This window comes from Trifolium pratense, linkage group LG7, assembly GCF_020283565.1.
Source record: "Trifolium pratense cultivar HEN17-A07 linkage group LG7, ARS_RC_1.1, whole genome shotgun sequence".
NCBI classification, from domain to species: domain Eukaryota; kingdom Viridiplantae; phylum Streptophyta; class Magnoliopsida; order Fabales; family Fabaceae; genus Trifolium; species Trifolium pratense.
Genome location: NC_060065.1, coordinates 10,490,928 through 10,517,900, shown reverse-complemented (window position 1 = coordinate 10,517,900; position 26,973 = coordinate 10,490,928). Strand labels below are relative to the sequence as shown.

The 26,973-nt window shown below is 34.9% G+C and overlaps 4 protein-coding genes across 6 annotated transcripts; 2 read left to right on the top strand and 2 right to left on the bottom strand.

The window, feature by feature from the left end:
- Window positions 1-1,220: 1,220 nt before the first annotated feature.
- LOC123895832 lies at window positions 1,221-3,028 on the bottom strand. Its single transcript, XM_045946311.1, has 2 exons — window positions 2,367-3,028; window positions 1,221-1,272 (listed from the first exon to the last, which is right to left on the bottom strand). The coding sequence occupies exons 1-2, from the start codon at window positions 3,026-3,028 to the stop codon at window positions 1,221-1,223; spliced, it is 714 nt and encodes a 237-aa protein (XP_045802267.1).
- A 1,738-nt stretch (window positions 3,029-4,766) lies between these two features.
- On the top strand, window positions 4,767-9,256 carry LOC123896895 (4-hydroxy-tetrahydrodipicolinate synthase, chloroplastic-like). Its single transcript, XM_045947317.1, has 5 exons — window positions 4,767-5,052; window positions 5,219-5,288; window positions 6,556-6,682; window positions 7,649-7,729; window positions 8,139-9,256. Exons 3-5 carry the CDS (start codon window positions 6,591-6,593, stop codon window positions 9,064-9,066), a joined length of 1,101 nt encoding a protein of 366 aa, XP_045803273.1. The 5' UTR covers window positions 4,767-5,052; window positions 5,219-5,288; window positions 6,556-6,590; the 3' UTR covers window positions 9,067-9,256.
- Window positions 9,257-10,376: 1,120 nt separating this feature from the next.
- On the bottom strand, window positions 10,377-20,657 carry LOC123896894 (biotin--protein ligase 2-like). Of its 3 annotated transcripts, none has more exons than XM_045947314.1 (11): window positions 20,528-20,657; window positions 15,691-15,821; window positions 14,914-15,175; window positions 14,640-14,701; window positions 14,229-14,377; window positions 13,880-14,000; window positions 13,556-13,711; window positions 11,567-11,612; window positions 11,184-11,250; window positions 10,851-10,927; window positions 10,377-10,580 (listed from the first exon to the last, which is right to left on the bottom strand). In XM_045947314.1, exons 2-11 carry the CDS (start codon window positions 15,791-15,793, stop codon window positions 10,538-10,540), a joined length of 1,086 nt encoding a protein of 361 aa, XP_045803270.1. In that variant the 5' UTR covers window positions 15,794-15,821; window positions 20,528-20,657; the 3' UTR covers window positions 10,377-10,537. The 3 variants fall into 3 exon arrangements, with proteins under 3 accessions (XP_045803270.1, XP_045803271.1, XP_045803272.1); XM_045947315.1 differs by lacking the exon at window positions 20,528-20,657 and adding an exon at window positions 20,038-20,176; XM_045947316.1 differs by lacking the exon at window positions 20,528-20,657 and adding an exon at window positions 19,817-20,052.
- Window positions 20,231-26,284, top strand: LOC123896893 (histone-lysine N-methyltransferase ASHR1). The gene is made up of 14 exons (XM_045947313.1): window positions 20,231-20,366; window positions 20,448-20,581; window positions 21,088-21,222; window positions 21,622-21,676; window positions 21,795-21,913; window positions 22,029-22,117; window positions 22,214-22,295; window positions 23,124-23,228; window positions 23,316-23,406; window positions 23,939-24,058; window positions 24,235-24,341; window positions 24,727-24,796; window positions 25,577-25,640; window positions 25,832-26,284. The coding sequence occupies exons 1-14, from the start codon at window positions 20,267-20,269 to the stop codon at window positions 25,992-25,994; spliced, it is 1,434 nt and encodes a 477-aa protein (XP_045803269.1). The 5' UTR covers window positions 20,231-20,266; the 3' UTR covers window positions 25,995-26,284.
- Window positions 26,285-26,973: the final 689 nt, after the last annotated feature.

The following is a 26,973-nucleotide window of genomic DNA, read 5'->3' as shown; positions in this document are numbered from 1 at the left end:
ATCTTTAAGGGACCATTTTCTGTTTTTAGTTTCCTTAACCAGTGCCCCGGGGACACCGGTTAGCATGACCCTTTACTAATTAAGCCACAAAAAATCGTATACATATCGTACTACCAGCTTAACTTGATACGTGAGAACCATTAAGCCAATACAAAAGTACTGTACTAACTATTAGTTATATTATTTAAACTTCAAAGCCAAATGTGGAAAATGGAGTGCATGTTTAGAGCAATCAAGTTTGTAATTAGGGACGTGTAGTTCTGTTTTGCATTTTTTTTGGTGCGGTCCTTTAATTGACCAATAGTAAACTAATTAATTTCACATTAACACAAGTTCACGGTGAGCTTTATCAAACTTTAATTTATTGTACATCAGTCCCTTATTTAGTTAATAACAATTTACAAATTGGTGATCCAAATAATTTACAAATTAAAAACTTAGAACTAAATGTATATGGAATATAATTTTAATAGAAAATAAAAACGACGGAGAACATTTCAAACTCAAGATCCATTGTTCTTAAAGATCCGTTGCTTCTGGAAAATTTTATTAAACTCATAAGATTTCAAACAAATCGAGTAACATTAATTGTGGATATGGTGAAATTAGTCATTGTCAGTTGTGGCATATGCGACGGTGGCAAGATCTCATTTTCAACCTCCAGTCGAGCTCCGACCCGGTTTCAGACCCGCGATCCCTAAAATATTAGGTCTACACCATGATCTTCCTTTAATAAATCAGATCTGATCGTTCTGTGCTTCCTTAGCCTTAAGTGTCTGCAACTTTGAATGATTATAATAAGCCATCGTTCAAACAAAAAAATAAGCCACACCCAAGAAAGCAAGCCCATATTCATACAAATTAATCGGCGTAACAGTATCCTCAATCACACTCCAAGAAAACGCAATCAAAAGCCAATTTTTAACAACACCAGCCACATTCATTGTCAAAGCAGATGTTTTCCCACAAAGAAGAAAAATAGTAAGAATAACAATAAAAAGCGATTATTATTTTTTTGAATAGGAATGAAAGAAGCTATTTATTTGAACTTTGAACAGAACAATGATGTTTGTGATGTTGTTTTAATTGATTTTCACATTAATAACAATTAAAATTAATAAAACAGTATTAATATTGGGTTAATTTTGTTATTTTTAATATAGTAGGGACTTAGTTGCAATGAAATCTCATATAAAGATACATGGTAAGTACCATATAATTCAAAGTGTTGTTGACTGAGTCAACACTGCTTTCTCATTGGCCAGATTATGACTGCACCAAAGAAGTTCAAATCAGGATTGCACCATAGAATTTTCCTTGTAATTATGGGGGAGATTAGTCCAATTAATGTTTTGAATCTATACGACGGATTTGAATTGTCCGATTAAAATCAGTTGGTTCAGATGTAATGTACTGTGTATATAGTAGATTTGTGTATGACATCTTGGTCATGATGGTGTGATAGATGGATGACAGACATTCAACAATGTGACCTAATTAAGCATCTAATTAACACTTTATTTGAAACCAAACACCATTATTGAGCACAAAATATGAATCATAGAAATATTTTAATTTTCAGATCATTTTATAGCTGGAGAAGGACCATCATACTCCTTACAAATGATTAAACTAAAGTAATCATAAGCTTGGTCCTATTAAGATAAAATAATATCTGCATGTATCTATTGCAACTGCATAATTTATGATATCCTGAGTAGTGAAATTCAAAAATGGAATAAAAAAGCTCTATAATTCTAATGACAAAAGCTATATAATGCTAAACCTTAGTAATAATTTATTAAGTACATGATGCCAAGCAAGAGTCAGAACAAATTACACGAAAGGGGAAAAAATTGAAGAAAATTAGTCCTGAAGCCATCGTGCCATTATGAGAAACAATATTTGAAGAAAATCTACGGCTTGCATTGTGTCACGATGACCCATATCGTCCCACAATGAAGATTTTGGTGGTAGTCTATCCTGCAAAAGTGTTTGGTTGTTGTCTCAAATTGAGGCTTACTAATGTATTTTTCATGTCTAAGCCCAATTTTACTTTTTCCCCAAATGGGGTTTATTGATGTTTTTTTTTGTCTAACGTAAATTTTGTTTGTGGTTGCAATGAAAATCAATAAAACTATCGTCTTTGAAATTTTTTTTTTTGAACAAGCCAAAATGAGATACATATATATATAATAGTCTTTTAGCACAAGACGTGCCAAGAAGACTAAAACAAGGTTACAAATAGAGTCAAAAGTACAAGAACCAAAAGAAACTATACAAGGCCCAAGCAAAGCAAAAGATTAGACCACCAACTATGGCAGTTCAAAGCTAAAGTGATACTCGTCGCTTTCAACCACCTATACGAGAACGTCTTGATCTTATCCACCATATGATGCACTGAATTTGCTGAGCCTGTAAACAATCGATGATTTCTTTCGGTCCACACAACCCAAACACAAACAAGCCAAACGAGCTGCATGAAAGAACGTCGATCTCTAGAACCACCTGCTGAATCCGTAAACTGAACAAAGTGTTCTGGAAGAGTCTGAGCAGTCACTGAAGAAGAACCAATCCATGAGCTGACCAGTGACCAAAGAGAACCAAGAGAGCTGCAATAGAGGAACAAGTGCTGAGCCGACTCAACCTCCCTGCAACCAAAAACACAAAGATGCGCCTCCGTAGATAAAATCCCTCGAGTGACCAGGTTTGCTTTTGTAGGTAACCTGTCCCGCAAGAGTCGCCAAGCACAAATGGAAACCTTCAAAGGAACCTGACGGTGCCAGATAAGACCTGACGCAGCATCCAGAGTAACGTCATCCTGACTCGTCAAGAGCTGATAAGCACCACGAACCGTGTAACCGTCATCAAGGTCAGTTCGCCACTGCCACCTGTCTGAAACATGATCCTGCAAAGAGATGGTAAGTAGAAAAGCCTGACACTCCCCCAACAACTCCTCCTCCCACGCCCTCAGCTGACGTCGCCACTCCCGCGCCTCCCCTCCAATCTCCCACCCACGCGAAAACATCGTCTTTGAAATTTTAGTGGAATGACTTTCCTGTTTTTTCTTTTATTCTGCAATAGACAGGTTTACCAAATAGAAAGCGAACTCCCTGATACGTTTGCGTCTTAGAATGCGAACACCTAGAGTCAAACAATGCATTTGAGGAAAACAGAGTCAACAACTTTCATAAGAGCTTGGTCCTTGTCGGTGACAATGACCTTCAGATCCTCTTGATATTGCAATAAATTGTGGACGCTCTGTGACCCAAACAAAGTTGTCTTCCTTCTTTGACGTTAGAAAGGCAAATGCTACGGCGTAAGTCTTTCCAGTACAAATCGAACCAACAAATTCAAGCAGCGGGAGTCGGTATTTGTTTGTCTTGTAAGTCGAATCTATAATAAGCATAGTGAGAAACGTATTAAAGAGTTTAACCGAGTCAGGATGAGCCCATAAAATATCATTCAATGTTTTTGCGTGTATGCAAGTACTTGTCTTCAAGCAAACACTTCATGAGATATTGCATCTATGTTCTTGGACCTTGAATAGACTAATTCAATCTGTAATGTGCATTGTAAATATGTTTGATGGTTTTAGCCATCAGTTGTCGCCGCTTCTTCAGTGTTAACATGATATTCCTCGGGAGCACCATATTTTCTATCAGTTCACGGACTAGGTCCTCCTCGTTCGGTCGAAGCCGATCAACATATATATGACCTTGGAAACCTTGAGTCATATGGTGATTGTGTTCCCCGTTGACATCATTTAAACTCCACTATCCACTGCTCAACACATAACTCTTCACTTTAAACCGACAACCACACTTCAACGTTGTCATCTCTTCACTTTCATCATGGACGTAATCTTTATATTCATTGTCTCTTTAACATCCAAGTATAACAAATTCCTTTGTACCATTCCCCCAATTACCAAACTTTGTAATCATATCAACATATCCTAACTTGAATGCTAAATCATGAACCCATGAAAGCATATGCTTGCTATGATCAAACTTCCTTTCCATTGTGAATTCGATGCAGAAATCAACCTTAGGAGCCACCACATCAACCTTACAAGCCACAACCTTAAGTGGTTTCTTCGACTGTCTTTGCATCAACAATATCTTGTTCTTCGTCCTTAGGTTGTTTGCCTTTCTTAATTAATATCATGCCTTATGCTTGGATTTGAATTAATAATAATAATTCCTAAAATTCGAAAAAAAAAATTAACATTTTTCAGTCCTAGAGTAGTTCGCCAACTAGGACGTGAACACTTCATGCTAGTTCGCACTATAGAGTGCGAATTGTACTAGTTTTAGGTGTTTGATGTGAGTGAAACGAAATGTTTTAGGAAAACAAATGAGGAAGGTTTTAGAGTAATATTACCTTTGCCTTCAACTCAATGTGATGTATGTGGATCTCGTGTGAATTGTGACTTGAAAACACAATTTCGCCTAAAATGGCCGGTTTTTGAAGGGTTTGGAGAGGATTTTTATTTTTATTTTTGTGACTGTGTGTACTCTTTATGTCTTAAGGTGTATATATATAGGCATCATTCCCTATCTAGGATACGAACTGTGTTCGCAATGCACATCGCAACCGTTTTTTTATTTTCTTACAAAATTCTCATGGATGGTGACTGCATTTTTTAGGGTGACCAAACAGTCACATTTTTTTCACACTCGCATTCTAGAATGCAATTATTCGCATCGTAGGATACAATGAATTATTTTGATAATTTCAGATGGCGCTTGAGAATTTTCGGGGCCAGGAAAAGTAAAAGTCAAACCTTAGTACCAACTCACTTACACTACCTTGCTCTAACCTAGCCGCCCCAACTCATTCTGCATTTTCATCTTTCTCTAAATTTTGAACCACTTCATCATACCATAAATAAAACCACCAATCTTATCCTCTCATTCTCCTCTACAAATCTATTTTATTTATAATCACTGAAGTTTAATTCTTAAGTCTTCTACCTTCAATTCAACTCAAAACTCACCGTATCAATCAAAATCTCGCCGGAAAACGAAGCGTCCTCCGCCACACACAGTGAGAAACTCCTCCACCATTTCATTTCATTTCAATTTTTTTCAAATTGTCCTTCTCCTCTCCTGTAGCGCGCTAGTACGCAAATCGCAATAATCACTTCTGCGAAAGATAATTGCTTTCGCACCGCTATTCCATACTAACTGATTCATCTTGTTGTTCATTTCAGGAATTGTTTGTGAAATTGTTTCAGATTGGATTAGACGGCAAATAATCCTCAACAACCTTCTAGTATTCAGGTAACCTATTTCTTTCTCAATTCTTATACTTTAATTCAATATTTTGTCTTAGTAACTTGCTTTAATTGATTCTGTAATAATTGTGATAATGATATTTGTTGATATCCGGATTATCTAGTAGCTTATAATCTGAATATACAGTCAATTTAATCGATGAACTATTGCTCTTTCTCAGCATTGGTTCCTAAGATATAGACATAGTGTTAGTGGGGCAGTTAACGCCGCACGAACTGCTCAAAATGACAGAGGGACTAAATAAATGGATTGGAGAGTAGTTTAGGGATTGGTTAAAGTAATAGAATGATTTATAAGATAAACTATTGTTCTTATAATCTGATTTATAAGTTTGGAGAGTAGTAGGTTTCTTTAATTTAGAGACCAATTTTGAGAGAGTGATAGTTGAGGGACTAAATTGACGATTTCTTCTTCTTTTGAGAGTCAATAAAGTCCCGTTCCTATTTAATTTGCTGAGTGTGGCAGCAAGTGTGATGGCATTTTAATGTGTTATGCTAATTCAGTTCATTCTACTTCTGTTGTCGGATTATGAAAATTCATTTATGTTATATTATCCACTATGTGACTTGTATTTTGAATGACAATATTGGAATGGAGTGCGTGCTCTGCATGTTCTTGTTGTTAGTTACAAAAGAATGTCTTTCAAGTTTTCTGCGTGATTAGAAAAAATATAGTTGAAGATGAGAATGAGAGAGAATACAAATAGAAATGTATAATAAGATGAGATTAAGAAGATGAAGAGGGAAAGTGGATTAAATGTGACTATATAATGAAATTTTATTCTTTTAAGAGGGAAAAATTTTGAAATTTGAATTTGAAATAAGAGGGAATAAAGTTTAGATTTCTTCATCCCTTGGATAATAGAGATAAAGTTACTCTAACATGGTTTTGAATGAGATTATTTGAGAGCCAAAATTCGAATTCAAAACAGCAACCATGACTTTGTTGACAATTTACTATTCATCTTAGACACTTGTCAGCAATAGATAGATTCAGGTTTTTTTTTTTTTTTTTTTTTTTTGTAATTTACCATTTTTTTTTATATATATTTTTATGATATTTGTATGTCTATTAGGGGATTTTTATTTGTATGTCTATTAGGGGATTTTTATTTGCTTATAGTTTTTTTTATTTGTTTTTGTTCGTCTCTATTTTGTATACATTCTTTTTGTTCAGATTTGCTATTGAGATAAATCTAGTATGATTTTTGTATTTCCTTGTCTATGAATCACTTAGTCATGTTTCTGTGCAGATTTGATTTAAGCTTTGAAGTTGATTTGATTTATTATGGCCACATTCAAGAGCTATACTGGTGTCTGCTTCAGAGGATCCGCTTTTCCGGTTTCTCCTTCCAATGTTACCACTAACAAAAATACCAGGTCCAAATTATTATTGTTTTGTTCTCAATTTGGTTCTTGATATGCTGTTTTTTGAAATCTTAATGATTGCAGTGTATTTATGTATGTTTGTTGGATTTATTTTTGGACATTTTTTGTTTGTTTGCGTACATGCATTTGGATTGTGACCAAATCTGTGTTTTGTGAGGTTGTTTAGTTATGCATGAATGATGATTTTGTAGTTTTGTTACTCTATTTCACTGATTAATTATTAGTTTGTTAGTTTTTTCAGTGACCTTATTCAACCGTTTGTTTGTTTAATAAAATGTTGCCATTATTTTGATTCTTGCGTATTTGTAACCTTTTGGCGATAGCATCAGTGTTGTTTTCAGTCTAGCCATATGTGCAAGTAATGAATTCAATGAAAATAATTGGAGTGTTGGAGCCTGGAGGTATATGTGTGAATTTGTTAAGACTTCAAGGTTTGTTTGGATTAACTAATTTGAGCTTATCTACTGGCATAAGTTTTGTGAGACTGTTTGGGAGAACTTATTGAAACAGCATATGAAAATTTTCATAAGTTTGTTTAAGCTTATTTTTCACGAGTTCTCCAATATAGCCTATGAAAATAGCTCGTTGCATATATAAAAACAATTTATCTTTTGCTATAAAACTAACTTATACATACAGTAGTGCTTTACTATTTGCGAAAGGTAGTAAAGCATAACTAAAAGTAGTAAGTGGTCTACTAGAGTGAAGGAGACGATGTGCCATTTTTTTGTCTGTTGTCTTCTTATTCTGCTGTAAGGTTACATAATTTAGTTATGGTTGATACATATGAACATTCATCGGTTTCTTATGACCAAGAATTACATTTGAGAGAGTGCGTCTCTTTGCATGTACGTGGCCTGAGATTTATTCTGATTGCGCTGCCAAAAAATATCAATGACGTGACATCAATCCAACTTTTTGCTTGTTTAGTGTTGAACGTTTCTCTGTATTATCCAGATATTCTTGCTGGAAGCCTACACAAGCAGCTGTGAATACCACTTTCCACCTCCCAATGCGCAGTTTTGAGATGAAAAATAGGTAATGAATTTAGTGTTCCAAATTCATTAGTTTTCATACTAAATTCTGTATTTTCTATTTGCTTTCATCTTTTCATTTTTCTGGTTGATGTTTTGTATATTACATGTGGTTATGTGTTATCTCTGTATTGTGTAGATTGGACGGAACTATAGAATATATGCTTTGGACAGGATATCTGGAAGAGACAAAAACAAAAGATTTTACTTTCTGATTTGTGATATATATCTTGATCTGCAAAATTCTTATGTATTGATTTATATCTTCTCCCTAAATTGCAATTGTACTGCTGCATGTTTTAAGGAGTATATTTAAAAGGTTTTCACGTGTTTCTGGTGTCATGGCTACCTGTTTGTGTTTTTGTTGCTTTTCACAAAATCTTTACAAATAAAGCTATATATTGTATTTACAGGACTTGTACTGAGGACATAAAAAGTCTGAGATTGATAACTGCCATAAAAACTCCATACCTACCTGATGGTCGATTTGATCTTGAAGCATACGATGCCTTGGTAAATATGCAAATTGAGAATGGAGTTGAAGGTGTTATTGTTGGTGGCACAACTGGTGAAGGCCAACTAATGAGCTGGGAAGAGCACATAATGCTTATTGCGCACACAGTTAACTGTTTTGGTGGGAATATTAAGGTTATTGGAAATACTGGAAGCAACTCGACCAGGGAAGCAATCCATGCCACAGAGCAGGGTTTTGCGGTTGGAATGCATGCCGCCCTTCATATAAACCCTTACTATGGAAAAACCTCCTTGGATGGTATGGTTGCTCACTTTCAAAGTGTGCTTTCCATGGGCCCCACGATCATATATAATGTGCCTTCACGGACTGGTCAAGACATTCCTCCACATGTGATTCAAAACTTAGCTCAAAGTAATTGCTTGGCTGGTGTCAAGGAATGTGTTGGAAATGACCGGATCAAAGAGTATACTGATAATAGAATTGTTGTGTGGAGTGGGAACGATGATCAATGCCATGATGCTAGATGGGGTTATGGGGCTACTGGAGTGATATCTGTTGCAAGTAACCTCATTCCTGGTTTAATGCAACAACTCATGTTTGTAGGAAAAAATCCTGCATTGAATTCTAAGCTCTTGCCTTTAATTGACTGGCTTTTCCACATGCCAAATCCCATTGGTTTGAACACGGCTCTAGCTCAACTTGGAGTTGTCAGACCAGTTTTCAGGCTGCCATTTGTACCTCTTCCTTTGGAGAAAAGGATAGAATTTGTCAATTTGGTGAAGCAAATTGGTCGAGAGCATTTTGTTGGAACTGAAGACGTCCAGGTTCTTGATGACGACGACTTTTTCTTGGTTAGTCGTTATTAATTTAGGTGGTTAGTTGTTATTTACTTAGGTCACCTTGTAGACTTATTGTATCCCTTATGGGGTTTTCTGTCAAACTTAAAAAGACAAGATTATGGAGTTTGTAGTCCATGATTTGGTAAACTCGACTACTATAAAAAATAGGTAATGTTACCTCCTAATCTGCAAGCAAATTGCTTTTTATTTTTGGCTACATCTGCAAGCAATTGGCACGTAACATACTTTCACTCTTTTACTACTTAAAATCCAACTATTTTACTATTACTCTTTGAGAATAATGTCTCAACCTCCGTCATTATGATGTAGACATAGGAATAGGATGCCACATAGAATGGTCTTAATTCTTGTATCCATTACATCACATAGCTGTTTTTTTGTTGAAAAATAAGGTTGTTTATTTGTGATGGATTAGAAATTAGAACATGAAAAAATAGAATAAAAATGGGGAGGTCCTAATTATATAATGTGAACAAATTTTATTAGTTTAATTATATTTGTCTATCTTGGTGTAAATATGTCTTAAGAAATAGTGTTATGATGTGATAAATTTGTGGAATATGACAAACACAGCTGTGGTGAAGAATGGTGTCTTTCATTCTCTTTATAAATGATGACATTGAGAACAAGTTTTCCAAAATAAAGAAATGCTATGTTAATAACTTGGCACAATAGTACATACTGTTATAGATCTAGTACCTTAACTTGATACGTGAGGACCATTAAGCCAATACAAAAAGTGTACTAACTATTAGTATATTATTTAAACTTTAAAGCCAAATGTAGAAAATGGAGTGCATGTTGTTTAGAACAAAATCAAGTTTGTAATTATGGGGAGATTGTCCAATTAATCTTGAGTTTACATAATACAGTACTATATATGACACATTTGGATTGTATGCGATATGACTGCATGAAATCAACCATATTTGATTTGTTCGATTAAGATCAGTTGGTTCAGATGTAGTTGACTGTGCACAGGAGATCTGTGTATGAAATCGTGGTCATGATGGTGTGGTAGATGGATGACAGACATTCAACAATGTGACCTAATTAAGCATCTAATTAACACTTTATTTGAAACCAAAGACCATTATTGAGCACAAAAAAATAAATCATAGTATTATTTTAATTTTCAAATCATTTTATAGCTGGAGAAGGACCATCATTACTCCTGACAAATGATTAAACTAAAGCAATCATGAGCTTGGTCCTATTAAGAGAAAATAATAGTAATTTATTTTAGTTGCAACTGCATAATTTATAATATGTTGTCTGACCCAGACAAGGAAAGAGCATGACAACTTTGACGGAAATTCAAAATGGAATTCAAAAGCTCTATAATTCTAATGACAAAAATATTTGAAACATGTGATTTATTAAAAAAAAATTTAACTATAATGCTAAACCTTAGTAATAATTTATTAAGTACATAATATGTTTCCCCTTGTTGTGACATGAGCAAATGGAATCTTCTTCAGTCAAGTTTCCTTCTGACCAATCCTTTGAAAAAGTCAAAGCTGTAACCATAGCAGAATATTATGCTAATATTGAATTTTGTTTGATATCATAATCAAGTCATGCATACCATAATTTGAATATTTCAGCTCATTATTTATAAATGTAGCTAGATCATAATTTGAATATTTCAGCTCATTTATAAATGTAGCTAGATGAGACAGAATACAGATCACTGTTTCTGATAACTACTATGCAATGTCTTGTTCTAGAAATATTTTTCAACAACTTAATCAAGTAGTTAGAAGAAAAAGGTATATCTTGTTCATTACCTATTACCATCAGGGTGGAGTTCACACATTTGATTGTCATCACCGACAGCCAACAAATATCCCGAAGATGTCAAACCCTACAAATAAAGGAATTATCGATATAATAAATATGATTTATTTCCGGTATGATGACAGGTTAACAATCAAATTTAAACTATCGATATAAACATTGAATGTGGCTGGCAGATTAGTTACATACATTACATTCTTTCACTTGATATAACAGTTTCATTTTTGAAAATTTCAAACTTCGTATCAATAATCAACAGCAAAAATTGCTTGCTTGTTCAGACTACAAATTTCAAATCATGAGACAGTTTCCATCGACAATACCTGAACAGTTACCACATGTTCAACCACTTTGTCCTCGATCTTTTCCTGTACAATAACTCTTTGTCCACTGCATGAAGTTTTGAATGTATAAATGAAAGAACAGATAAACCACTCCATGTACACCAGAATGCAACAACAGACTTCGTTTTTGTTTTTTCGAAATAAAACCATAAGTCCATAACTAGAATGGTGAATACAACATTATGTTAAAACTTCAGTTCAACTGCTAGCTGAAACGATTGAATTTGAGTTCAGTAATTAATATTGTGAAAATATGTTTGGTATATCAGAATCATCTCGTTAACGGTTGAAATGAAAGTACAAGAATAAAAGCACATGATAAAGAGGATAAACAGTGACAATACTTAAAAAATTCAAGTCACCTGTGCAACCATGTCTTGTAATATAATTCCTCTAGGGTTTGAAATCCTGCATTCAACATAATAGGTTAAACTCCAAATTTCCTTAAATGTTGGATACCGTAAGGTTGAGTACATTGTGTATCCTTGAGCTTGACAACTAATAAGCACAAAATATAGTAAGCTTAGTAAAATATGGAAGTTTAAGAACAACTTAACATAGAATTTTAACTAAAACACATCACATTGGTTTATTTTTAAGTAAATGTCAATTTTGGTCTTCGAAAGATGCATATATTGATAGGACACTGAGTTCCTATACGTGTGATGGCCCAATCATTGCGCCCAATTCATACAAGGACATCTTCTAGAAGCAACTAGAAAGGGAGGGACAGTTTGTTACATATTCTCCTGATTTCATGGTAATAAATCAGTTATAATTGATAGAGGGTAGAGCTGATAGAAGGAATCAGAAAAATACTATCAGAGAGTTTGTTAGGAGAGTCTCTCTCTGGGAGGAGCATATTGCTCTGGTTAGGTGTTGTTAACTCTGGTTTATCTTTCATTTTCCTGTTCTTCACCATCGTGGGGCCTTGTGCTCAACCTTTACCATAAATAAAGTACAATTTCATTACCTTGATTTTATGGGAACTATCATATATCATTACAATGGTTATCCTCGTCCCTATATCAAAAACTTTACTATGGGCTGATCGAGCCAAAAAAAAAAAACTTTGCTATGGTGCTTTCATGATAACCAAAAGCAAATAATATTGGGAAGAAATTCTATCATGTAAAACTTTAATGTTTATATATTTCTGTACAGACATTCAGAAATTTTTAGAGGATCGAACTTATTTAACTTCCATAACAGAAACAAAATTTCAAAACCAAAGACAAGATCATATGAAACTCTAACATGAGGGAATCCATCTCATTAGCTTTGTTGTTCTAGGGATTATGTCACTTCAAGAACCACCTTAAATATTTTATGGCAACAATTGACATTTTTCTGAAAAGGCTAAATTTATTAATATGGCTCAAACCCAAGGATGAGACAAATTTGGGAAGGAGTAAAAGATACAATCCGCTGCATTAGCAGGGTAAAAAACAGAACACCAAAAAGCAAGAAGCAGTCCAAGACACCTCAAAACAAATAAAAATCATAGCTGCTCCCCACGACACAAAAACAACCAGCACCTGAACCCAATCACACACACACACACACAACACAGACCTGCGGCTGACAAGGAAAGAAATAAAGCAAGCATACAGCACACCCCACCTTACAGGACAAAATAAGCAAAGAAATAACAGACCAGCCATAAAACAGTAGCTATAGCAGCCCCACAGAATAAACTAACACAGCAGCCGCATCACATGCCACAAAATAACAGACCAGAATTACTTCGCTCTGAACTAAATAAACACGGCAGAAAAGTCCTATGGATTGGAAAAAATACCCACATAAGCTAGCCATACAACCCATTCAATTCCAAGATCATTCATAGAAAAGGCAAGGGTTCTTTTCCAACATCCCAAGATACCAACGTCAGACCAACACTTTGATTCTATCCACAATTTCAGCAGCTGACTACATGCAATTATTGAAAATTCGATAATTCCAAACTCTCCAATTTCTGAACTACTTTTGCATCCTCCTCTGTCCTAACAACTACGGTATAGAGAGGATCAGATGCACAATACTTTACCCAGTGAGCAGAACCTTGTCTGTGAGATCAGAAGGTAGCGATCTTACCATTGCTCTATGTCTCACCCTCTAAGTCAATAGTAAAGGCCATTACAAGAAATAGCACAACCATAAAAAAGAAAGAAAATAATTCAACCTGGCAAAGGGGAAATAAAGGATTATGAACTTTTGTCCCTGGTAAATAAGCAAGCAATTTTCAATTATATACTGCACTGGTGTATCCTGTTCCCTATGATAAATTCCTTTTTCCCTTTCCACACAACATACATTGGGATCAATCTCATGAGAAATTAGCACAGTACCTTGATTCTGAAATAGATCAAAAAACTTCTCAAACTTGTTAAAAAAGGCTGCCAGAACATCTTCTCGTTGAAATTGGTAGGCTCCCACAGACAATTCTCTTAGAACTGTATTCAAGGATGTTGTTGGCTTCTCATTATTGACATTCAATCCTATTCCTGCAAAATCATGGCATTTGTTATGACCTCGCCAAAATTTATGACACTAAAGTAAATTCTCTGCAGTGAACAAGATTCAATATGCAAAATTAGCTAATATAGTACATGGGATGGAAATGCAATTCATCATTATTGAATAACATTTGCTACCCAAGAATATCTTATTACCTGCACTGATATTGAACTTCTTTGATTTATATGTCGAGGTGCACAAAATGCCTCCAACTTTAAATCCATTTAAGTATAGATCATTTGGCCACTTGATTTTAACATCAATGCATGGTAATCCCTGGAATGGAAAGTTTTAAAATAAAATGTACATGAGCTAAAACATCCAAAAAATAAAATATTGTGACAAATCATGGAAGTTGGTTCAGAAAATTGACCAAACACAAATTAAACATTCGTTATTTAACAAAACAAAATCCATTTAGGTCTTGAAATTCCACAATGATGGGAGTTGTCTTTTTCTTCCTTTCAAAAATTTTGCAGCCATTTGTCAGAACCAAGTGCTTACATTTTTGTCACAGATATCCTTGATTGCCTCTGTGATAGCCAAGGAAACAACATACTGAACTAAAGGAACGACTCGTCCATCCTCCATTTGCAATGTAAAAGAAAACATGAGGCAACCTAATGGAGACTCCCAAACATTCTTTGACCGACCTGAGAGTTTAAACGCTCAGAGAAACTTTGAAATAAACTAAGATGTAAGTTAAGGAAAATGCTAACACGTGCCCAAGGGCACATGATAAGAAACCAAATATAGAATTATTATCTTGGAAGAAGTGTATTCAATTCTTTAAAAGATTGTTTCCAACACAAAACTTCTAGTATTTTTTAACTCGTTAACAACCTCCGTTAGGGCACGTGTTAGCAAGACCCATAAGTTAAATGCAATATGGTAATACTAAATGTTCTGTCAAACCTCGTCCTTTGTTCTGAATATCCGCAACACATACTGTACCAACCGGAAGTTCACAAAAGTTCCTGCATAAAAACATGATATTTGGAACAATAAGAGCTTAAACATACTGGGAATAGAAGCAGGTAAGTAAACAGTAAGAAGAAAAGTTGGTAAGACATCATCTTAAGCACAATAAAGTTTGTATACATGGTCATTTTCAGCAGCTGATTCTGGGTCCAACCAAAGCATAGTCTAAAACGCAAAGCACATAAAAGGAAACAAGTGCGAGACATACTTTGATATGACATCATGAGTAGAAGATAACTGTGGAGACCATATGAGAAGCCTGCCAAATTGATTGGTGGAAAGAGAACTCATGAAGGAACTAAATTGGAAGGACTGTTGTTGCAAAACATTTTTATTGATTTCTGAATGCAAAATAATGGACAATTCTTCCTTGTCAGAGAGCTTGAGGGTGTTATTGGCCTTAATAGCTTTAGCAGTTTCATTCTCTGTGAGTGATTTGCCACATAGAACCAGCAAACTGCAGTCCACAGCTGATAAAAAATGGAGGAACAAATACTTCATTTTCAAAATTCAAACTTTACTTCAACTGTTCAATAACTACGGATTTAATTTGGTCTACAATTAATTAACTAATATCAGTGCTTTAAACTTGAACTGGTCTACCCAATTGTTCATGTTCAGCTACCAATCTATGGTACTCCCTCCGTCCCAAATTATAAGCGAAAAAATCCCAATTTTTTCCCCCAAATTATAAGGGAAAATTCATTTTCAAGAATGTTTTTTTTCCTTAATCTCATAAAATTAAATGCAAATTGTATTTCATTTTCTCTCTCTACCCTTTTCTCAATAAACAACAACCAATAAAAATTGTTTTTACATCTTTCCATGCAACTTATTTCAAGGAAAACCGACAAAAACATATTTCAAATAATCATGTTTTACTTTTTCTTAATAAGTGTGATTTTTGTTTTTTCTCTTATAATTTGGGACAGAGGGAGTATATCAGAAGAAAGATAACATTGAAATTAACAGAATGTGATCTAACCTGAGGATGCCATGAGTGTATATGTAGAAAGATGGTAGTTGTAAACCCTCCTTGAGGCGGCTAATAACAATGATGCTGTTGACACAGGGTTCTGTAACAACATCAACCTTCCAGTGTTGTAATTTTCCAACCTATAATTATTATAATATACATATTTTAGAATCTAAAAACTTCATCAGAGTCTAAGTGGACAAGGTGTGTAACAATACTTATTGTTGAAACGTGTATTTGGATACTGGCAAAGTAATTTCAGTTTGAATAAGTCAAAGCAAAATATCTATCATTTTGATGTTAGTAGTTTTTTAGTTTCCTATTTTTCTGGTTACAAGTTAGTTTCCTATTTGTTTTCACTTAGTCAATAGTGGTTGGTACAATTATGGAGCACTATTTTTCATTCAGTTATTATTAATTTTATTTTTCTCATAAAATAACTTTGCAGAAATATTCTCTCTTTTACGTTCCTTCTCTCTGCACTTTACCATTTTTTATTCAAAAAACAGAAAAATACACTTATAGACACATATATCACCATCACAATACTTACTAATGTTTTAATTTGATACCCTTAATTAGTCATTTATAGTTGATTTAAACTCTGTTCAGATAACAGCTTAATTAAACACTTAAAACATGAGCATTTAGGACCCATTCAGATTTTTGTTTTTTGCTAAATTAAGAGCGTCATATCAAGGAATGAGTAGACATCCCAACTATATTGGCAACCCTAAACATCCCCATCCTTTACCTATAGCTCATAATATATATATAAAGAAAAAAAAGATATGTACAAGGGGGGCTATAGGCTTGCCTCTATGAAGAAAAAAAATAGAGAAAGTGCAACGCAATACTAATCATCAAAACGATAACAAGGCATGCCAAGCTTGTCATGTAGAGTCCTTAACCAAGCGCCCATGATTAGCTAATGTATCCGCACAACGGGTGCCTTTGCGGTAAATATGGGGACGAGCAGCATTCAAACGCATAACCTCTGCATGAAGAACAATAACGTTGTCTAAATTTTTAGCGAAACAGCCCATGAAATCTGCCAAATGGTTACGAAATATACCCCTCAAGAAGCTGATATCGGCGTGTTAGTGACCGAGCCATCCGTGTTAACCTTAATCCATCGAATAAAAGGAACTTTACAAAGAACCAAAGTGATTTTGGGCGTGTTATGAAGCCTGGGACTAATATGGAAATGTTGCAGAATTCTATTTTCCACATCTGAACTTGCTGTGTAGCCATATAACAGCGGAGCACTAGTGGATAGAGCTGTGAGTACCTTCATCTTTGCGGCGTGAAGTGATCAAAGCGTTGTTAAAACGAATGCCATTCCTAGCCATCCATATCGTGTGAAAGACATGGCTAAACGCTGCCATGGCCAAGCTATGCATAAGTGCGCTCCACCACAAGGGACAGTTGTCAAATATCGTATCAGTAGTGGATCTATCTATCGTGAACTGAAGTAGAGATCCCAACCATTTCCACAGCGCTTTGTCGCCATTCATCTAAAAAAAACTGTGGTATTTATTAGATCTGGTGTGGGAATTGCAGTCAGCAGAATATTATCCTCAGAGGTAACCGAAGTTGGTATATTATCATTCACAATGGATGTGGACAAACAGTTGTTGGCTCGACAAAAAATCTGCTGAAAATAATGCACAATATGTTGTACAATATCTGAAGTATTTGTTAGGAGACCTCCCTGATCACTATTAATCAAGTGTATATGTTTTGTGACCGCTTTAATCTTGGCAACACGGTGATAATACGACATATTACTATCACCTTGAAGGAACTGTTGAACTCGCGCTTTTTCTCTCCAAAATTGGTCTTGGTTTAATAAAGCTTGAGTAAGAATAAGATGTACTATGTAATCAAGCTGCTGCAACTCATCATTAACACCTGATGCGTCAATTAAATGTTGAATGCGAATTACCTCTTCAGTTGCTAGCTTGACGGTCGTGTCGATATTGCCAAAAAGCGCTTTATTCCACTCACGAAAAGCAAGTTTAAGGCGCGTTAACTTCAGTTGAAGACAGGTCGTAGGATTACCAAGCACTGGTTTCATCCAAATTTCCTTCACCACGTGAGAACAGTCTGGAGGCGAAGTCCACACTTTCACACTTGACTAATTGCAATCATTGGTTCCGCTACCAACATAAAATCCGGTTTATGTGTTAGATAATAGTTCTTCAAGGCAGCTTTTAATTCCAGGTTGCCAATTCCCCGGATGTTTTAGGAACTTCATAAAGAATGAGTGGACGGTGCACCCTTAGAACGGGTGTGGTAAGGCTTTCCGGCACTGCTAGCTTTCTTTTTATCACGCTTTTTCTGTTGTTTTGAGATGTAAGGAGTAAATGGCTGCTCTTGTTCCACCATATCTGCCCAAGCTTGTCTAATAATTTTGATATCATTTTGAACCTTCAAAGGAAACTCTTTATTTTGAGTATCACAAATACTATGTTGTGATTCTGTCTGCATTTCAGGAACTGAGGAACAGTGCTATCTTCATTAACTTTCCGTTGTCAACCACTTGTATGTTATCAATTCTCTCATCAAGCAGGTCAGATTCTTGTTCATGTATTACCACTGTGTGATCATCATCAAAATCCTCATCACTGTTATCCTCAACAACTGGCTGCTCAATCAATTCATGTTCAAGAATTTTTTCGAGAATAGGGGCAAAATTATGCACTTGATTTTCTGCAGGTGCAGCTTGAATGAATGGGACTGTCTGACTGTTATTTTCGTTTGCAGTAATTTCTGCATCTCTATCAGCAGCTTGTATGATTGGAAATTGCTTGACTGCTAATGTTATTATCATTCTCAGCAATCACTGCTTCTCTATCATCAGTCTCATACTCTCATCTTCCACATTTACCACCGGAATAGGAATGGCTTTTGTGGTTTTTTCAACATAATGTTTTGTTACTGTTGGCTTGGGTACAGCAGATGGAACCTTCATGCGTTCCTCTCCAGCTCGTGTTTCCTTAGGATGTAATTTCTTGCAAACATTCACTGAATGCCCAATTGACTTACAGTGGCTGCAAAACTCGGTAGCTTTTCATAAACAAACACATAACCATCCCGTTCTACTAAAATCTCATCAAACAAGCGTTTAGAAAGATCGATGTCCACTAAAACTCTTGCATAGTGACCAAATTATTGGTCGTTTCATCTAACATGAGAGGAGTGCCAACCCCTCCGGCAATTTCAAATATCAGATTAGGCCTCCAATATTCTTGCGGTAGATCGTAAATACGCACCCATGACTGTACGTGAGTTTGCCGTTGGGTATGAGGATTAAAATCCGGTTCCCATTGAGGCAGTCTCAAAAGACCTGGTTTGAGATTGTAAGTTCCCAAGGAGCAAACCTTGCGCTTATCTTCTGATGAGGTGAGGCGAAATTAAAAGAATCCTTTCCCGAGAGGGATCATCTTCCATGGCGCCATGTTTGTCCATATTCCTCCAAGTTTCTGTGATATTTCCCTGGCAGTAAGTGGCTTATTACCTTTCCCCAAAACCAGTCGACCATGAAGATGATTACGACAATTATCGACAGCTTTGTGATATTCAACCTGTGTTATTTTGATACTGACTGAATCCCCCTTCACAGTAGGTGTAGGGAGTTGGCTTACAATGATATCCTCATCCGTGGTACAGAGAGCTTGAGCAGAGCTTGAGCGAAGGATTTATGCTTGGTTGCGGTAGCCGGCGTGGTAATCGCCGTCATGCATGGCCAAGCACAAATCAGCAACGTTTCAACCATGCTAACCCTAGCAGAGCCACCTAAATATTGGTCATTATCAAATTTCTCGCCCCATTCTGATTGGCTTATTTTTGAGCCACCTAAATATCTTATGCAAATAAATAAGCTTTTATGTTAATTCATAAATTCTCACTAATGAAAATTGTATCTTCCTAAACTATTTTTTCATAAACTACCTGACAAGCTTATAATAAGCTGAAAACAAAATCACTTATGGACAACAGATTATAAATTGTTTATAATTCTCACTATTGAGTATCAAAACTGTAACAAATGAGAATAAGCTGAAAACAACTTATGGACGGATTATTAAGTGAATCCTCCTACTAAACCAATCCTACTAGAAAACAGTACCATTGAAATTTACTTCTCCTCCTCCTCCTCCTCAGCAAGGACTCCACATAGAAATAAAATCAACATTTGCAGACTATACTAGTTGTCAGTGATGTGATAGTAAAACGCAGTTAACCTCAAAACCATAGAAATCGCAATCACATAGTATATAGTTTTGTTTCAAACATTAAACAAAAAAGAAAGTGTTGTGAATAATTAGAACCGAATATTATAATAGGTACCTTAGGTTGTGAATTGAAGAACCTGATCACAGTACAGAATGAAGTGAAGAAGAAGAAGCAGAAGAAGAAGAAAATCACAGGAAAAACGTAAGTAATATATCGGGGCGGATAACCCGAGGCAGGTTCATGTACGGGTTTGATTAAACCCGACCCGAAATCATCGGGCCCGAATTCAAGTAATAAAGTGTATGTATATGAACCTAACCGAAACGGGTGAAGGTGGAAAATAATGGAGAAATTGCATAGAGCTCTGGAGAATCGCAGTTTAGCAGTTTCCAGTGTCCAAGGAAAGGGGCGTTCTCTTTTTACTACTAGGGATTTCTACCCAGGTTTCTCTCTCTCTCTCTCTATCTCTCTCTCTCTCTCTCTCTCTAATGTTAAGAGAATGAATGATGAATGTTGCATTGCAGGGGAAGTGATTATTAGCCAAGAGCCATATGTTTGTGTTCCAACTCACAAAAGGTGTGATGGATGTTTAGCAACAACTAACCTTAGCAAGTGTTCACGTTGTCAAGTTGTTTGGTATTGTGGAACACCATGCCAGGTCTTCATCACAACCTAAACAATGTGTTCTTTTTATAGACTTGTTTTTTCATTTTATGTTTCAAAGGCAACTATGTATTGATGATAATAGGTTTAAATATGATTTTAGTCTATGCAAATATAATAATGACTTGTGGCGCAACGTGGCCCAATAAGGTGACTTTAGGAACTAAAACCAAAAATTGCTATAGCAGTAGAGACTAATATCATATTTAGGGCCTGTCTGGATTAGCTTATTTTTGAACTTAAGCAAAACATCTTATGCAATTAAGTAAGCTTTTATGTATTATTATAAGCTTTTCAACGTAGTTTATGAGAAAACAACATATAAAGATACAACTTTTGTTAGTGAAAACTTAAAAATTAACATAAAAGTTTATTTATTTGTATAAGTTATTTTCATAAGCTAAAAAATAAGCTGAATCCAAACGGGCCCTTAAACCTTGATAATATAAGAGTAATATTATTGAAATGATGTGTTGCTGTGTTTCTTTTGATGAAATTCAGAAATCAGAGTGGAAGTTGCATCGTCTTGAATGTGAAGCACTCTCAAGGATAGACAACCTTAAGAGAAAATCTGTCACACCATCGATACGGCTGATGCTTAAACTTTATATTCGAAGGAAATTGCAAGATGAGAAGGTACATGTGAAGAAAGTTTAATTGAGTAATGGAATGGTGCTATTTAAGTTAGAACAGTTTTTTCACGCTGTCATTTTACTTCATTTTCTCGTAGTACGTATATGTTTGTAAATGCATACATCTATCAATGTAAAATGCTACAAAAATGCAGATCTTGTCATTTTTCCAGTCAATTAACAAATTTCATCAATATTTGGAAGTGCGAAGGAATCATCAATGTAAACACTGGAAATCAATATGTGCATTTGTTTGACTTCATAAAGTTGTGTTTAAGGGCTTATGATCCTTAAAATTTCTTTTTGTGGCTTCAAAAATTTTCTTCTTGTAGTTAGAAAGCTTTTTACCACCATTGATGATTAATATGAACATTGAACCATTATGAATGAATTTTATTTCCAGATCATTCCAAGCAATGCCATGGACAACTACAAGTTAGTGGAGGCATTAGTGGCTCGTATCCTTTTCACTAGTTTGGTCTTAACTCATAAGCTTTAGTGCAATGAACGTAGATTTTTGTCTGTTTTGCAACATGTCCGTGATGATTGTTCTTTTTAACACTCGATTCCATGAAGACATGTCTGACATCAAAGAGGAGCAGCTGGTGTTGTATGCACAGATGGCTAATCTTGTACACCTAATACTACAATGGCCTGAAATCAATATAAAAGAGATTGCAGAAATTTTTTCCAAGGTTTTATGCTTCGAAACATAAATTAGTTGATATAATTGTCATCAATTGTTCTCATGACTCATGAGAAATCACACCCAGCACTCTCAAGGTTTTGACGATCTTTCTGTTCCTGCAGTTTGCATGTAATGCGCATACCATTTGTGACAGTGAGTTGAGACCTTTGGGAACAGGATTGTATCCTGTTGTTTCCATTATCAATCACAGGTAACCACTTAACTTATTCTTCGTTCCGAAAATAATATGTCTTACTCTTACTATACTGTTTCATGTTATTCTTCTAATCGTGATTTTACCACATAGCTGCTTGCCCAATTCAGTGTTGGTTTTTGAAGGAAGGGTAGCATCAGTACGTGCTTTGCAACATGTACCGAAAGGGACTGAGGTATCTATTTGTTTTCTTCTTGACTAAGTAGAAATTACCGTTTGCAATATTCAGTTCACTTGTTTACAAAACAAAAAGGCAAGAGATGTCATTTAAAGGTTATTTATGCAAACTCAGCAAAACCTGAGCATAGAGTTAGGATTTAACCATCTTGTTTCATAATTCTAGGATTTCCCATTGTTAATTCCATGGTTTCTCTGAATTTAAAAGTTATGTCTCCTGGTGTAGCTTGTGCTATATCTCTGCAAGCATAGGTTCGCATGATTAGCTTCATATATTTCGTGTAAACTCAATCTCGTTTTATACTAAAATATGTCCACTTTTAACTGGAACCTTTTGGGGAACTGCTATAATGACCTCTTAGAAGAGGCCATGTCTATGGTGCACAAGTGAGACAAGTCTTTCACCATGCACAAACTTGTTTTCACCATTCGAACAAATGAGATGTGATGTGACATATTGATCCAATGGTGAAAACAAACTTGTGTGTGGTGAAAGACTTGTCTCACTTGTGCATATTAGACAAAGCCCTTAGAGGATATAAAATATAAATGGAAGTCGAACTACTATAGGTGCAATTCTGCCTCTACAAATTTGTGGAAAACTAGTATATATAGCTTTTCTATGACAAATTAGACCAAAACATGGCAGTTGCAACTTTCGTTCTGTAAAAGTTTCAGTTAGGGCACATCTCATATCCAATAGGTGACGATAGTTGTCACTTATCATTTTAAAACTATTCAGAGGATGCTGAGTTACATTACATCTTTATTTTTATTTTTTTTAAACATCAAGTTTAATACTTGCTATTTTCTGTATTTTTTTAAGGTATTGATAAGTTATATAGAGACAGCTGGAAGCACGGTGATTCGACAAAAGGCTCTCAAAGAGCAGTACCTATTCACTTGTGTTTGTCCCCGCTGTTCTAAACTGGTACTTACCATATCACATCGTAGCACTTGCTATTTCAGTAAAATTGGCATGCTGTCATTGGCTAATTCAGTTAAGTTAGTTTTGAAGGGTCAGTATGAAGATGTTCGAGAAAATGCAATTCTAGAAGGATACAGATGCAAAACTGAAACATGTGATGGTTTCTTGCTCCGCACAACTGGTATGACCTATGGATTCAGTAAATGTCTAGTAGCTGAAAAGGAACATTATAATCCTTTACTTGCTATTGATTTTCTAGTCTGATGGCATCCTCTCCATATGAATTTAAAACTGAGATAAAGAAAATAAAGGCTTAATTGTATGTTTGGTCCCTTGTGTTTTTTTTTTGTTTCAATTTGGTCTCTTGCGTTTAAAAAGTTTCAAGTTGGTCCTTTATGTTACTAATGTTATAATAAGTTAGTCCTTTTACTCAAATTTCTGTTTAAATATCGTCCACGTGGCTAACGAAGTTGCATACATGGACAAATTTCTGTTTTAGACTAAATTAACTCAAAATTGGACGGAAAGGACGAACTTATGTTGATATCAGTAACGTAAGGGACCAACTTGAAACTTTTTAAACATAGAGGACTAACTCGAAGCCTAAAATAAACGTAAGAGACCGAATATGCAATTAAGCCAAAAAATAAACGGCCCACAAAGTGTTACTGACCTTTGATTTTTTATTTTTTTGTGGTTCTGTTAAATTACAGATGGAAAAGCATTTCAATGCCAAGAATGTGGGTTAGTTAGAGACAAGGAAGAGATAAAGCAAATTGCAACTGAAATAAAATTGCTATCAGAAGAAGCTTCTAAGCCTTCTTCCAGTGACAGTATCCTGTAACATTTATGTCTAGAACTTGCAACTGCAATTACTATCACCCCCGAACTATTTTGTTTGGCATTCCAATCTTTCTTTCTTACCCTTTATGGAAGCCTTAATCCATGTACAAAGGCAATTGATTTTTAGTTTATGTCTAAATGAAGTCAAATCCTTGACTACATTTAGATTATCAAGATGCTATTTCCATATATAAAATGATCGAGAAACTGCAAACAAAACTATATCATCCTTTCTCAATCAATTTGATGCAAACACGAGAGACAATTTTGAAGGTAAGCTCATCCTTGTAGTTCTCTATTTACTATTGTTATTATTCAATTATTACTATATAATGCTTGATGATGTAAACTACAACCTTTCTATACACGTTTTACTTAGCACTACTCCTGTGGAGATTTGTTTAGTTACGTTTATTTATTTTTTTGTTCCTTTTGGATAGAAACCAAACCGTTTGCTGTTTAGTGGCACGTTTGATATTTTATATACAAATGAATAAATATGGATTGGTTTAAATTCTATTTTGTATGATCCTGCTTATTTCTTTATTTGCATCAAAGGCACATAGAAACAATGAAGTGTACATAGTCTATTTTTGCAATAATTGATTTTTCAACTGTGAATTAATGAATCTAAAGACATGACGGTTGTCCTCTGCAGTCACTAATGAAGCTGGAACATTGGAGGGAAGCTTTAGCATATTGCAAACTGACCATACCAATCTATCAAAGTATGCATACTGAAACTTGTATCCTCAATAAATAACACAATAAGAAGCTTCCTTAGCATTGATTCTGTTCGTAGTTTCAGTTGCTGCTTGCATTTCAAAGTTGTCAGTATTGCTCTTTAACTATTCTCTATTTTTGCTTTTTCCTGGTCAAATTAGAAAATGAAAATTCCTAATGTTAACATAATGATGTAAGATATTTGGAGGTAAAGAACGTTAGATCCACAATGAAGAGGTTAAGGTTGCACAATATTTTGATATAATGTCACATAGAAGAATGTTCATAGAGGGGAAAAACAGTAAACAGAGTGGATCATTTGAGAGGAATGATGTACAAGGAAATCTTAGAACATAGACACCTTCCTACCATCCTACATTTGTCACGCATTTCTCTGGAGATTGAGTGTTCTGAAAATGTAGCCAGTTTCCTTCAATAATTTAAACAGAAACTTGAATCTTTTGGGGTTAACCAAACAAAATTGGCTTTAAGTTTTGAATTTTTACTACCTTGTTAGTCATGTCTACAAAAAATCATGGAATGTTATGCTTAACACAGCGTCATGATTATGTTGTCTTACATTTTGTTTAATAGATGGACAAAAAACTATGTTGTCAAAAAGAATGGCGCTAAAGTTAAATCCATCTTAGTCATCTTGTACTATTAATAAATTGCTGCCTCTGAATCATGGTACTTTGTGTACCGAAACTTACCATAAATATATTTGGGAAAAAGATTCACAAATGATGTTGACATCCAGTGCTGGATATTTTACTTCAATGCAGGAGTGTATCCAGCTGTTCACCCTCTGCTTGGATTGCAATATTATACTTGTGGAAAACTTGAATGGTTAGCATCTCACAACTGAAGCTCGTATATATTTAGTGTGAATGTTAAATTCTTCTACTAATGAAATGAAACATATGCATCATGCATCTCTCCCTGACACAGTATATTTTTAAGTCTGTAATCGATTTCACCTAGTAGAAAAAGAATAATTATATTTTTTTCGTTATTTGAGTTCAATGGTCTCTGTATAGGTATCTTGGAGACACAGAGGAAGCTGTTAAGTCATTGACCAAAGCTGTGGATATACTAAGGATTACTCATGGCACAAATACTCCTTTTGTGAAGGAACTCTTGATGGTGTTGGAGGAAGCCCGTGCAGAAGCGTTATACAAATTGTCCTCCAATGAGGAGTAGAATGACACTAACATTGCAGCTGCTGGTGGTATCATTAACGATTGCACTTGTTCACTCCGGAAATTTGCTGTCAGTCACAAGAAGTTCAATATGGTAAATTATGCAATGGAGTAGTCGTTGAAGAGTCCCGGTTTGGTTTATGCCTTCTTTGCAGGGTCCTTATATGTACTTTAATATACCCTTCATCTGTCTGACTGAAATTTATATATAATTTGCTACTGTTCTTTTTTCTTTCTTAATAGCAATTTGAACTTTTCCAGTAAAAGGAAAAGGTGCTCCTTGTTTGAGAATGGTTCTTTTTACATTTTTATTTATTGACAGCAAAATTAAAGCAACCTTCTTGAAAGGGAAAATTATGCTTTCAAATTCCTCTAGTATGTGATAAAAACGAGCATGGATCCTCTCCGGTACATTTTGTATCCAGTCAAATCCCATCCCTACATTTAATTAACATTGCAATTTTAATATTTTTTTTTACTTAGAAAATGAGTAGTTAGATTTTACACTGGACCTCCTGCAGTGGAAGGGAATCCAGTCTCGATAAAAAAAACTACACTAAAATTGACTCCTAAAGTGAAAGAGTGCACTTTAGAGAATACTAAAGTATAATAATATATGTATGAAGCTATAAAATTTTTGAAAAGTGTTCTTTTTTTAATTATTAGTTATAATTCCTCACAGGTTGCTTTAATCTCAGAAGAACTATAGCAAATATGAAAATTGCATAAGGGTGTAATAATTTTGAACTATAGCAATCATGAAAATTGCATAAGGGTGTAATAATTTCTAAAAATATAAGCTTTTCAAAAACTCATACAGAAAAATATTGCAATTTTTTATAGAAAGTATAATATAATCAAATATTGGGTAACTCATCAAAGTAGAGTTACAAAGAAAAGGGACTTTGTTCCTATGAGTGGTTAAAAGCTCTTTTGTCTGTTTTTTTAATAGCCTTTTCTTGTCCATGACATAACGGAAA

Excerpts from the sequence above, each read along its gene's own strand:
- LOC123895832 (XM_045946311.1), bottom strand. The coding sequence starts at position 3,028 with ATGTTTTCGCGTGGGTGGGAGATTGGAGGGGAGGCGCGGGAGTGGCGA. Across the intron at positions 1,273-2,366 it reads GATAAGATCAAGACGTTCTC|TCATAATCTGGCCAATGAGA; the intron begins GTATAGGTGGTT and ends TCTTTGGTGCAG.
- LOC123896894 (XM_045947314.1), bottom strand. The coding sequence starts at position 15,793 with ATGTTGTTACAGAACCCTGTGTCAACAGCATCATTGTTATTAGCCGCC. Across the intron at positions 14,001-14,228 it reads AGGATATCTGTGACAAAAAT|GGATTACCATGCATTGATGT; the intron begins GTAAGCACTTGG and ends TTTCCATTCCAG. Across the intron at positions 13,712-13,879 it reads GAAGTTCAATATCAGTGCAG|GAATAGGATTGAATGTCAAT; the intron begins GTAATAAGATAT and ends ATGATTTTGCAG.
- LOC123896893 (XM_045947313.1), top strand. The coding sequence starts at position 20,267 with ATGGAGAAATTGCATAGAGCTCTGGAGAATCGCAGTTTAGCAGTTTCC. Across the intron at positions 20,367-20,447 it reads TACTAGGGATTTCTACCCAG|GGGAAGTGATTATTAGCCAA; the intron begins GTTTCTCTCTCT and ends GTTGCATTGCAG. Across the intron at positions 22,118-22,213 it reads GTTTCCATTATCAATCACAG|CTGCTTGCCCAATTCAGTGT; the intron begins GTAACCACTTAA and ends TTTACCACATAG.
- LOC123896895 (XM_045947317.1), top strand. The coding sequence starts at position 6,591 with ATGGCCACATTCAAGAGCTATACTGGTGTCTGCTTCAGAGGATCCGCT. Across the intron at positions 6,683-7,648 it reads ACCACTAACAAAAATACCAG|ATATTCTTGCTGGAAGCCTA; the intron begins GTCCAAATTATT and ends TGTATTATCCAG. Across the intron at positions 7,730-8,138 it reads AGTTTTGAGATGAAAAATAG|GACTTGTACTGAGGACATAA; the intron begins GTAATGAATTTA and ends TTGTATTTACAG.